Source organism: Podarcis raffonei, chromosome 4 (assembly GCF_027172205.1).
Source record: "Podarcis raffonei isolate rPodRaf1 chromosome 4, rPodRaf1.pri, whole genome shotgun sequence".
NCBI lineage: Eukaryota > Metazoa > Chordata > Lepidosauria > Squamata > Lacertidae > Podarcis > Podarcis raffonei.
In genome coordinates, this window is record NC_070605.1 from 73907875 (window position 1) to 73921167 (window position 13293).

Sequence of the window (13293 nt, forward strand, 5' to 3'; positions counted from 1 at the left end):
GGGCCTCAGATATGTTGGTGGCCGTGTGTTGTGTTGTATTAGTTGTTACAATGAGGCGGAAGGGGAAGCCCCATCGGTATTTGATCCCTGCTTGTTGGAGACGCTGGGTGGATGGGCGCAGGCTTTTCCTCCGGTTTAGGGTATCCTGGGATAAGTCCTGTAAGGCCAGGATGGGGGTTTCTCCATATCGAAGGTTGGTTAAGTTTCTGATGTTGTTCCATACCTCTTCCTTCTTTTTGTAGCGTGTGAAGCATACAATGATGTCTCTTGGGGGGGCGCTGGGTTTTGGCATAGGTTTTAGGGCTCTGTGAGCCCTCTCCAAGTCATCTGCCTCAAGTTTCAGACTTGGGATTGTGTTTTTCAGCCAGCGAATAATTAGGTCTGCTGGGCTTTTCTCCTCTGTTTTTTCAGGAAAGTTGCGGAAGCGGATGTTACAGCGTCTATTGCGGTCTTCAAGGTCGGCTTGCTTAATTTTCATCTCTCTGTGTTCTGCTTCCATTTGGTTTACCAGTTCGTCCAGTTTCTTGTTCACACGTGCATTCTCCTCCCGGTATTGCTCTATTATTCTTTCTTGCATTTGGTTCTTGTTCTCTAGAGCTTCCACTTTGGAGGTTAGATTGTTGATTAGTACCTGCATGGGAGCCATTGTGGCCTTCAGTGTTTCTTCTAATCGTGCTTCTAATCTTGCTTCCATTTCCCTCAGGTCTCGTTTCGTTACTGGGCGGTCATCATCTTGAAGGGGAGTTACAGTCTTAGCATTGTTTGCCATCTCCCTGGTTGGTGTCATCTCAGTCTCCCTAATGGTTTTGGTTTGAGGTTGGCTTGGCATCCTCTTGGAGTAGAGCGGTGGTTAGGAGTTGTGGCAGTGGTGGTTCCTGGGTATTGTTGGGTTGCTGAGCTGTTCAGGCGGTGCTGGCTGGTGGCTTGTGCAGAGCGTTTGGATTAGGTGGTCATTTGTGTCACTTCTAGCCTGTGTTTTAAGAACTTCTGTAGGGCTTCTGTAGTTGCCTCAGCGGTGCCGCCAAAGCGGGGGGGGGCAGGTAAGAAGATGAGTAGACTAACGGACAGACAGTTCATATAAAGGGAGGGGGTCAGCAGGTAGAGATGCAAAAGATTAGGGGGTGGGGCCAGGGGAAATATTTGTTTCGGAGGGGGTTGTATATACCCCAAAGGGGTACTGTACTGGGGTCCAGTTAAGGTGGAAGTTGGGGTTGGGAGTGCACTCAGAAGCAGAGACAGACAAATAGGCTATATGTAAAGGGTGGAGGGAGTAAAAGGAAGAAGAAGAAAGAAGAAGGGGGGAGCTGGGGGGAGAGGAGAGATTGGAGTATAAGAGAAGAGAGAGAGAGACAAAAAGAGAGTTGAAAGAGAGAGGAGAGATAGTACAGTAATATCAGCGGTAATAGATTGCAGCAATAGTTTTAGCTATAGTATGAGGGGGGCAAAGTATGATACAGTGATATGAATGTGTGTGTGTGTGTGTGTGTGTGTGTATATATATATATATATATATATATATATATATATATAAAGTTATTTTATTTTAAAAAATGAGTAAGGTACGAAGAAGATAGGTAAAAGAGAGTGGAAAGTCTGGGGCGAAGTGGCAGTCCCAGGAAATGACCTGTGTTGTTTCAGGGCTCTTTTCTGGGTACTGCCATTTTAATTCTTAAGAGGGGAGTTTGAGGTGAAAATAAAATGAGATTTAAGTTGGGGTGTGTGTGTGGAAAAGGGTGTCTTTAAATAGTGTAGAAAAGGTAGAAACAACAATAAAAATTCAAGTAAAGGGTGGCTGCAGCAGCAGTGGCCCCTCTTTTAAAAAGAAGAATGATAAAAGTAGGTATATGGGGGGGGGGATAAAAAAGATTTTTAAAATTTTTTTAAAAAAGGGAGAGAGAGGGGGAGGAGGAAGGGGTTAACAAAAAGGGGGTTAAAAAAAAAGAAAAAGAAAGTTGAAAAAAGGGTAGTTTCTTCCTTTCTGTGATCTCCTTTGTCATGCGGCTTTTCGCTGTTTTCCTTGCCGCTGGAGCTCCGGTAGGGCTCAGCCACGTGTTTTTTCGGAGCCTCTTTTTCCTTCCCGGTGCTCACCTACCTCTCCTCTTTTTTCCCGTCGGCAGAGATGGGGGCAGCAGCGGTAAAGTTGGGGCTCCTTTTTCTGTCTTTCTTTTTCTTCCTCTCTCCCCCTTTCTTTCTCCCTCTTTGCTTTAGCTCCACTGTTCTCCTGGTTTTGGAGCTCCTCTGGGCTGTTGGGGGGGGGGGGTCGGGTGCCTTTCCGGCTCAATCTCAGTCCTGGGGGGGGTGTTTTGGCTCCTTTGATAGACTCCCGGGCACCCCTGATTCCTCTCTGTTGGCGGTGCTGGCGGCCGCAGTCTTGGGAGCCCGGGAATCGGCCAGATAGCCTTTTACTCTGGCTGGCTTCAGGAGCTCTTTTCTGCTGTTGCAGCCGCCATGCTGCCTCGCCGGAAGTCCCCTTTTTGGACAAGTTTTTCCATTACATCCATATAGTTCACTTTGAGGAAGTGATGGGAAAAGATGGGACAGCATCTTTTCAATGACAAATAGTTCCTTTGTGCCTGATGCTTTCATTTCCACATTTATCCAACCTACATGGGTTCAGGATTCTTTGAGCAGTAACTTATTCATTATCTTTGTGTCGTTGGGTTCAGCTGCTCATTGTACTGAAATTATTTCCAGTGCAGTCTCTATTGCTTTCTGTTCCAGCCACATGGTCCTAATAGCAGTGCCGGACTGCACTGACTGCAGAAGGAAAAATCCAATAGAATATACTGTAGTGTGCAGGAATGCCATTAATTCAGGGTTCCGTGGCAGAACATTCAGTGTCTTTTTTTAGTGGACATGACTCCCATTCGTTTCAGCTACAGTATAGAATGTTTACTGGTTTCAGTTTCAACTTTTCACTTTGTAGGATATAGAGGCAAAAAAAGAAGCCCAGAAAGAGAAAGAAATTGATGAACAGGAAGCAAACGCATCGACACTTCACAGGAGTAGAACACCATTGGACAAAGACCTCATTAATACTGGGATCTATGAATCTGCAGGAAAGCAGAGCTTACCTCTGGTTCAGCTAATTCAGCAGTTGCTAAGGTAGCTTTTCTTCAAGGCTGTTTACTGAATCATTACCCCTTTCCACATTTTATTCTTTTAAAAAACAAAATAGAAAATCTCTGTTTCCTCCTATGCTGCTTTTTTGTTCCTGGGCAGGCAGTCTTTTTTCTTCTTTTTTTTTAAAAAAATGTTTACTGTGTGGTAATAATCAAGGTATAAGAAACTCAGCACGGAGAAACAGCAGACACATTTGTGAGCACATATTTAAGGGAGTATGTACTAGCCTGCCATTTTGAGTGGCAAAACCGCATGGACAGTTTTCTTGCTGCTTTTGAAACAGAGGATTTTCAAAAGCAGATTGTAATATGGTATCAGGGTTAGCCGTTTTAAAATGGAAGAACTGTTCTGAGAATAGCCAAGCCCTTAAGCATACCTAAAGTAGCTTTTTTGCTTTTGACCAGTGTGCTTTATATTTTCCAGTTTGATACTATTTTGTACCTAAGAACACATACCCTACATTAATGCAATAGATTTAAGTAAGAATATCATATTGCCCAACACTTCAGCACAGTACTTCTTTTACAGCAAATTATTTTGTCAACACCGATGGAACTGGGGATGATGTAGAAAAATAGATAATCTTCATTTTTGGGAATACGAAAAAAATTGCTCTTCTGAGACTGTCATGGTGCCAACATAGCCAATCAAAATGCATGAGCTTCCTGACTCCCAAGAATCACAACAAAATCTTAGTTTGTGCCTAGTTAGTTATTACCTGTTTATTCAAGATGTCTTTTAAAACCTTCTTTAAAACATTATTCCCATCAGGAACATTGCTTCCCAGACGATAGCTAAACTGAAAGATGTGGCTCGCTGTATTTCTTCCTGCTTAGATCATGAACATTACAATAAAGAGAGGTCTGCTTCTCTAGACTTGCTGCTGCGTTTTCAGCGTTTGCTTGTGAGTAAGCTGTATCCAGGCGATAGTGTTGGCCAGATCCCGAATACATACAGTAAGTAGTACTTCTTTTTTTTAATGGCTATTGCTAGCATGCTGTTGATGTCCGTTTAAAAACTGTGTTAAATAGGCTTTTCAAATTGCTACTTCACTCTGCAAGTTAGCTGTGTTTAAATGCTTTAACAGTTAATAATAACAAGCCTTTTTCAGGTTTTGACTTTCTAGATGTTGCTTATGATATTTAAAAATAATGGTTCTTTTATTTTTTGACAGGTCCTGAGCTTTTAGGAGTTGGTTCTCTGTTGAAGAAATACACAGCCCTTTTGTGTACACATATTGGAGACATACTGCCTGTAGCTACTAGCATTGCATCCACCAGTCACAGGCATTTTGCAGAAGTATCTCGCATTGTAGATGGAGACCTAACAGGTACTGACTCGTCTTGTCCTTTGTTTTGGAGCCTGTCTACAGGGTTAACGCTTCCAGAGTTTTGCTGAACATCTCTATTTCCCCTTAGGTGTCCTCCTTCCAGAGTTGGTCGTATCTATAGTACTTCTTCTCAGTAAGAATGCTGGGCTCATCCAGGAAGCCGGTGCGATTCCTTTGCTGGCTGGTCTGCTAGAGCATTTGGACAGATTCAACCATTTAGCTCCTGGTAAAGAGAGAGATGACAATGAAGACTTGGCCTGGCCAGGAATAATGGGTATGTTCTTTCTTGCAAACGTTTAGAATACTTGCTGGATCTTTCTAGCAGAGCTCCTAGCTTGTCTTTGCAGGTAGGCTTCAAAAGCTTTGTCTTGGCACAAAAACCACTTTGGACAGGTCACACAATTACGTAGTATTTTCCTTGCTCTTCGATTCCTCACTCTTTTGGTTGAACCTTTTGGTTGTGAACCATAGCAATAACATGTATTTTTTTCACCTGTTAGGTTCATTTTTTACAGGACAGAATTGCAGGAACAACGAGGAAGTGACACTAATACGGAAAGCCGACTTGGAGAACCACAATAAAGATGGCGGCTTCTGGACAGTGATTGATGGCAAAGTGTACGATATAAAGGATTTCCAAACCCAGTCCTTAACAGGAAGCAGTATACTCGGTGAGACGTCACTTTGCGAACAAAACATATACCAAATAGAGTCCTATCTTGTTCGGTTGCCTCCTTTAACAGTTTGTTCCCTGGTTTCTTTTAGCTCAGTTTGCTGGAGAGGACCCAGTTGTAGCTTTGGAAGCAGCTCTGCAGTTTGAGGATACAAGAGAATCGATGCATGCCTTCTGTGTCGGCCAATATATGGAGGTAAGAGGGTTTTCCAAACAACTGCTAGCGGGCACAAAGGACACCACCAGGTGGAATTGTGTTCCTCCTGTTGCTTGAGGCAGGGTCTTTACACCTACTCACTCTTAATCAGGGCTTTTTTTCAGCCGGAACTCACCGGAACTCAGTTCTGGCACCTCTCAGGTGGGCGCCATTTCCGTTATAAGAGAACAAGGGAAGAGTTCATGGTGAGTTCCGGCACCTCTTTTTCTAGGAAAATAGTACTGCTCTTAATTAATTACCTTTGTGATTAGACAACCTATCCAGTTTTTATGAATTCCTGATGTCGAGGTCTGGTTTTTTCCCTTAGTTTTTAAGAAAGGAAAGACACCCCCCCACCACAGCCTTTCCCAAGCCGCTCGTTGATTTCCCTCATAGGCCTGTACAAAGACAACAGAGCTACACTTCTAGCGTTCAGCTGTGACTGTGGGGTAGGACAGTTATTAGTCTTTCTCTGCAGTTGGATCCCTTCCCGTCCTTGGCGCTTCCTGTGTCTCTCGCACATTACAATTGAATACCATCTTCAGGTTCCTGATGATGTTTTTGTTAAACTCAAAACTCTTCAAGTAGTTGCGCATCACTTGATTACGAAGAGGTTTTTTTTTTCATGGATCGGGAAATTTGGTATTAGTCTTTAAATCTGTCATTCAGTATGATATCACAGCTCTTTTGTTCTTTTTCTTTTTTTGTTCTAGCCTGACCAAGAAGTGATTACTACGCCAGATACTGGTAGTCTATCATCGCCTCTCATAGACACTGAAAGAAATTTAGGGCTGCTTCTTGGTCTGCATGCTTCATATCTGGCAATGAGTACACCCCTTTCTCCTGTGGAGGTTGAATGTGCCAGTAAGAATATCTTTATTCCAATTAAATGTAACTAATATGAAATTGGGAATGTGCTCATAGTTTTCGGTCCCTGTTTTAATGTTAACCCTCTAACCACAGTGAGTGATTTAATGCTGCACATCAGAGGTTTTCAACCTTTTTGAGTCCATGGCTCCTTGGACCAACTACATTCTTTCTGCAGCACCCCTGTGGGGCTCAGGAGCCCAGTTACGTCACCCCTTGCCTGCAGAGCTGGCAACCTCTCACCTTTTTTTGAGCACCCTCCCTTGTGGAGTGTTCCTTTTACCTCCTCTCCTCTCTCCTTAGGTGAGAGGTCCAGTGCCGAGGGCCTTCTGGCGGTTCCCTCGCTGCGAGAAGCCAAGTTACAGGGAACCAGGCAGAGGGCCTTCTCTGTAGTGGCACCCTCCCTGTGGAACACCCTCCTACCAGGTGTCAAAGAGAAAAATAACTACCAAACTTTTAGAAGACATCTGAAGGCAGCCCTGTTTAGGAAAGCTTTTAATGTTTAATAGGTTATTGTATTTTAGTGTTTTATTGGAAGCCGCCCAGAGTGGCTGGGGAAACCCAGCCAGACGGGCAGGGTATAAATAAATAAATAAATAAATAAATTATTATTATTATTATTATTATTATTATTATTATTATTATTATTATTTATCATCCAGACAGCTGCTGCAGCTGTCCCTGGTCTCTGAGCTGCCCCCCCACCCCATCCCAAAGAGAAGCTTATAGCCTGAGAAGCCTATAGCCAGGGCAGCTGCAATAAACAGCTGTGCAAGCCTTGGGGAGGCAGAGATGCAAGAGGGCATCAGAGGAGGGAGGCAAAGAAAGAGGGACAGAGGGCAATGTTGCCCGCGACACCCCTGACCATCATTCAGGACCGTCATTCAGGGTGCCATTGAACACTGGTTGAAAACCGCTGATATGCAAGCTTACTCAAAAATAAGCTCCACTAAGTTCAGTGGAACTTACTGTGGGATAAGTGTTTATAGGATTGCAGCCTTTATAACACAACTTGCCCATCATTTCTGTGGGCCAGTATGCAAAGCTGCAAAACAATTTCTATTCTAAGCATAATTCGATTCAGTAATTTTTTTGGATAGAACTCTGTGTATGTGCAACAAGTTATGTACTTACGTAATGAAGTAAAAGCAAGAAGCAAACCATCTTGGAGAAGGATAATTCTTCAATAAACTGTTAGTATACTACTTTATTTCAAAACTGGCAGATGGTCTGACTTGGGAGAAATTATTGCTTTCCATGCATGAGTAAATACATGGGCAAGGCTGAATAATGAAGCAGCAGGTGTCTGATCCCAAAAAGTACCTTAGTTTGAGTATAGTTTGACGTGTATTGCTGCTGTCTTAACATTTTTTAAAACGATAGTTTGCTTTTATCGCATTTTAAATTTTGTGTGCCACTTTTTGTGCTCAAGGTGGAGTAAAACAATGTGCTAAAATTTGTTGAAAATATGGGGCTAAATTACAGCTATTCATTAAGATGAACTATATCAAGGTGTGGCCGAAGCTCAGTAATGCATCTGCTTTGCTTGCAAAAGGTCCCAGTTTAGTATTTAGCATCTCTGTTTTCAATAGAACTTACGTTGTTCAGGTAGTAGGGAAAAGACCTGCTGCCCAAGACTGGAGAGCACTGCCAGTTGGAGGAGATTTTATTGATCTAGATGGGTTAACTATTTTTCTTGTTTAGTATCTGGAACTAATTATTTTTAAATTATTTGAGGCAAAAAGGGTGCTTCCACAAACTGTTTCTGAAGGAATCCTTTAAAACATACATGCATCAAATATTGCATATAACGTCAGGGTAGACCATTGAATCCTCTTTTCTTAAGCAGAAGAATTACACTTTTACCTGCGTAACAAAACTGCAAAAGCAATGTGCTTCAATGGCCTCCTATTCCTTTCAAACTATTCCTTTAAAAAAATATGCTTGTAACACACTATTTTAATGTATTTCTGTTCTTCTTGTAGAATGGTTGAAGTCTTCTATTTTCTCTGGAGGCTTGCAAACCAGTCAAATACATTACAGTTACAATGAGGAGAAGGATGAAGACCACTGCAGCTCTCCTGGCAATACCACCCCCAACAAATCAAAGCTGTATTCCCATCGACTGACCTTGAGTGACCACTCACAGCCATTTCTGCAAGCGATTGCAGACAACAACATCCAGGACCACACAGTGAAGGTAACAGGGCACCGTTTGAAGACATAGGCTGATGCTTCCTAACCTTCCCAGTGGCCATAGCCCTCTAAGTAGACAAAGTTGGATGGATTATCTCACTCTAGGTAGTGAAATGTGTTGGGATACTGCCAGGGAGGCAAAGTCCATCATAGCCCCCAAGCCGGCTGCCGGACGATCCATCGACCTCCCGTAGACAGGCAGTATCAGCAATTAGCGACACGAAGCCTCAGAAATAGATTGCCACATTCTTAGGCTGGTGCACACTCTATCAGCAGAATTCACACAGCGAAAGATGCACGGCAGGAGAGCATATTTACAGTTTATTCAGCGTTGGTCAGAACAAAGAAACCATGACCGCCTGCATCGGTATGCTCAGGCAACCAGAAAGAAACGAAAGCAACTGAACACATAAACATCCTGTGAACAGGAAATACGCAGACTCTGTGACTCACAAAGCCTGCTCCCTTTTAAGGTGGAACGGAAATATCCTAACAAAATGGTCAGTGGGATTCTTGGCAGCTGGGAACCTTGAGTCTCTTAGTTTATAGGAATACCAGGGATTTTTATGCAGTTGACCTCTGTACTCCTGTCCAGGGTCCCAAGGCAAGCGCTCATTGGGTGCATTTGGCCAGGATCTGCACTTTATCAACCGGCAGTGGACTTTGTATTTGGGAACATTTGACTCTCACTATTTTTTATTAACCAGAGATGGGGAGCCTGAAGCCCTCCAGTTGTTATTTAGCTGCCATTGTCACTGGAAGTTGGCTTTCCTGGCTGAGGCTTATGGGAGTCCATCAATCTCAGGGGAGGGCATGATTTTCCACCCCTGCTAATACAGATTTTTGTTATCTCTCTCTGCATTGTGAGCTGGGTAGTTCCTGGCCTCCTTGTCAATAAATCATAACAGGGCAAAGTGTTACCTTGCTAATAGGAAGAGGAACACCTGAATAATTCAAATAGTGTATGTGTAGCAAATCATATAAAAGGCCTGATGCCTCTGGTTGGGTTTTTCTTCTTCCTATTTCTCCTCAGGGCATTTTTCAGTTCTCTTTTTGGCTGGCGGCTGCTTTTAGTTTTGCTGATTGTTGCCTTGATCCGTACTACTCATTGAGGGTGTTGGAGCTACTGCAGCAGCTCTCATTCATCTCTCCTCCCTCCCACCCCCAAACCCTTTCTCTTCTGAGTATGCCAGGAAAATAGCATCTGCCTTCTTAAAAAAACCCAACAACACCAAACCAACCACCTCTGCAAAATTCTGCCGAATAACATAAATAGAACCATGTGTGAAATATGAAGTGCGCTGTTCATCCAGCTGCCACTTTTTCCTTATGTTCGGTGTCTTTCTGTATTATATGAAGGAATGCAGTATCTTTTTATCCTAATTGGTTACCAGTGTGGCTTGCTTTGGGTGAGGAAAAATGGATTGTGGGTTTCCCACAGATGGAGAAATGCATCTAAGAATGCTTCTTAAGTAACGCCTCGAAGAAATATTATCTCTTGGGATTATGCCATAGAAGGCAAAGGAAGCTAACATTGTGTGGCCTCCGAGGGATGGGTTATAATTAGTAACTTATTGGAGAAGCTTTGCCTGTTAAGACTTGTAGCTTTGTGGAGCCTTTATTTGAAATGACCTTATTTGAAAGCATAGCATACAGAAAATGTAAGGAGAGGATCTGAGATTTTTGGCTTCAGGACCAGACCTGACTTTGGCCATTCATGTTCTAGTGACCTCCAGGTTTTACTTCTGTAATGCAGCATAAGTGCACTGCCTCTTGAAGACAATCCAGAATCTTAAATGGTTTCCAAATTTGGCTTCCAGCTTTTTGACTCCTTGCCCAATTGCTCCTGGGTTGAGTCAGCTCGTCAAAGTCCTAAATTGGGGTGGGGGTGAAAGAGACTTTGGTTCTCCAGAGGTTGCTGAACCACAACTCCCATCAGCCCCAGCAAGCACATGATGAAAGGTTTGGGGCAAAATATTTAAAGAATCTCCTCCTCCTATATGAAACTGCCTGAGTCCTTCATTCTTCATTTAAGGCCTTGCTTCAGGTAGTGTCATGATCAGAAATGTGTCAGGTGGGTTACCCAAATCTTGAGAGCTACCACTGGAAACACCTATCACTGTCTGTATTTTATCATCCTGTCAGAAGAATTTGGGGCTATTACAGAATACTGCCTTTTGGGGGGCGGGGGGAGACCTGTGGCCCTCTGGGTGGGCTTCATCTCTCAACAGACACATTCAGGGCTGTCAATACTCATGAATGATGAGACTTGTAGTCCAGCTACATTTGAAGGGCCAAAAGTTCTCCACATCTGCTTTTATAGTGATTTGATGCTGCTCCTGTTTTCAGTCCCCCCCTTTTCTTAAGCTTGTGTTGTTTGCAATAGGGTTTCTTTTTTGCCCCCCTGTTTTACAGTATTTTCTCTCTCTGCATATATGTCTACCTGTGGAGGATAATATAGATATCTATATAGATCTAGATCTATATATCTATCTCTCTATATCTATACTGTATCTCTCTCTCTCTCTCTCTCTCTATATATATATATATATATCCCGCGGTAAATCTTCAGAATGCCACAACTCTTTGCTTAGGTTTTTCTTGTGCAGCGTACACACAGCATTATAGCACTATCAGGGACTCTTAGTAGCTCATAGGGACAGAGTTTGAAATGATTATCAGAAGAACCAGCTTGCAAATATTTGTTAATTTATTATTATTGTTATAAAAAGTAACGTCTGCTGCAGTGCATGGATACTGCAGTGATATTTCGACTAAGCGTGTTCATTTTTCTGCAGGACTTCTTATGTCAAGTGGAGAGGTATTGCAAACAGTGCCACTTGACAACACCAATTACGTTCCCTCCAGAGCACCCAGTGGAGGAAGTAGGACGTCTGTTGCTATGTTGCCTTCTAAAGCATGAGGATTTAGGTATCTACATTTGACACACAATTGTTCTAAAATTCTTACTGTATTATTTTGAATTTTTTTTCTCCAATGAGATCTTCTCTCTCGTTCCCTCTCTTAAAGGTCATATAGCACTCTCGCTTGTTCATCCTGCTATGCTAGGAGTTGACCAAGTTAAACATCGTGTACTTCCGAAATCTGTAGCAGATGTGTGTCGTGTTGTCTACCAAGCAAAATGCTCGCTGATCAAGGTAAGCATCAGACCTAGGAATCATTGGTACCGTTTCTTGAGACATTAGGTGTTACTGTTACCTTACTAACAGAGGGATCTGTTTGCATTGTCGTTTTAAGACTCACCAGGAACAAGGAAGATCTTACAAAGAGGTTTGTGCCCCTGTTATTGAGCGTTTGAGGTTCCTCTTCAATGAATTGCGTCCGGCAGTGTGTAATGACCTCTCCATTATGTCCAAGCTTAAAAGTCTAAGTTCTTTGCCCCGATGGAGAAGGGTAGTTCAGAAGATAATTAGAGAGCGAAGAAAAAAGAGAGGTAAATGTTTTGAAGTACAATTTCTTGTTCAAGGGCAAGAGACTATTATGCATTTTGTCAGTTTGCTTGTGAGGTAGAATACAACAGATGCTTGCTTCATTCTCAAGCAAGACTTTTGCATCCCATTAAAAAAAGATTCCATAAATATATATCTTGCTAGATCTCACTTAGTACCATGTGGGCTCTATCTAATTGCAAAAGACATAGTGTAATTAGGAATTGGAGGGGAACAGTTCAGGGAGAGGGGAAAAGAAGGGAGTGTCTACTTGCAGTTGTGTGTCAATCTGAATTCTTTACATTTTTGTAAAGCAGTGTTTTCTATGGAAGCTCCCATTTTTCTTGGTAATTAAAAAAAATAGTTTTGCTCATGCTTTTGGAAGTGGATAAAGGTGACACAAATTTGATGTACAGTGGCACCTTGGTTCTGGAACAGCTTAGTTGTCGAACAAATCGGTATTCTGGTTTGTGAATGTTTTTTGGAAGCCGAACGTCTGATGCGGCTTCTGCTTGAGTGCAGGAAGCTCCTGCAGCCAATTGGAAGGCGCGCCTTGGTTTTTGAACGGTTTCGGGAGTCAAACGGACTCCGGGAATGGATTAAGTTCGAGAACCAAGGTTCCACTGTATTAAAGTAACATTTTAACTGTATTTTGAAACTGTATGTAACCCACCCTGGGGCCCAAGGGTGAAGGGGGCACACTATAAATATAAAGAGATAAATAAATATAGTATGTTTGCTTTATGTCTTGCTGCTAGTCCCTAAAAAATCCGAGCCGTCTGATGTAGAAGAGTCCAAAATTGGGAATGAGGAGAGTGATTTGGAAGAGCCCTGTGTCATACCTCACAGCCCTGTGACAGCTGATAAAAGGCCCTTGTCAGCCAAATCGCCCAAGGTATGCAGAGTATCAGGTACTAAATATGAGCCAGCTGCACAGTAGCTAACGACCATTCAGAATATGTGAACGTGGCAGCTGAGTGTCAGGCGGTATGTTTATCAGAGTGGTAGTCATGTTAGTTTGTCGCTGCAAAAACAAGCACATTAGTCTGTTGCTGCAAAAGCAGCTGCGCAAAGAGAAATGAATTACATTATTAACAGTGGTCGTTCACAAAACAGTAGATAACACAATATGTATGCATCTTTGTGGCATATGTGCTATACTAATACCCAGTGATTTCGCAGGCACTCTGTAGAGAAAAGTTGTGCATTTGGATATCCTTACTGAACCTTACTTTGTATATACATGATAAGCAAGTGTGTAAGACCTTCCTCACAGTCGCACAGAGAGGATCTCTAGTTGGGTGTTTAAGTGAACTGGCTCCAAGCCTTGGATGAACTTCCTTTGTGTCATAAATGTAGATTTTAAATGTCAGCATTGGCCTTCCTTTGTAGCTAAAGGTAATTCCTTCTACCTGTTGAATTCTACCTTTTTAAGTTAAAAAGTGTCGCACATAAATAA

General features: G+C 42.6%; 1 protein-coding gene across 1 annotated transcript in view; it reads left to right on the forward strand.

Annotated features, from left to right (window-relative positions):
* HERC2 (HECT and RLD domain containing E3 ubiquitin protein ligase 2) overlaps positions 1–13293 on the forward strand; it is a 104801-nt gene that overhangs the window by 30989 nt on the left and 60519 nt on the right. Inside the window, exons 20-31 of the mRNA XM_053384108.1 lie at positions 2927–3105; positions 3895–4079; positions 4298–4453; positions 4542–4727; positions 4954–5124; positions 5219–5322; positions 6036–6186; positions 8175–8389; positions 11184–11316; positions 11416–11543; positions 11644–11839; positions 12593–12729. Of these exons, the coding sequence (XP_053240083.1) occupies positions 2927–3105; positions 3895–4079; positions 4298–4453; positions 4542–4727; positions 4954–5124; positions 5219–5322; positions 6036–6186; positions 8175–8389; positions 11184–11316; positions 11416–11543; positions 11644–11839; positions 12593–12729 (1941 nt within the window). The remainder of the gene's footprint in view (positions 1–2926; positions 3106–3894; positions 4080–4297; positions 4454–4541; positions 4728–4953; positions 5125–5218; positions 5323–6035; positions 6187–8174; positions 8390–11183; positions 11317–11415; positions 11544–11643; positions 11840–12592; positions 12730–13293) is intronic.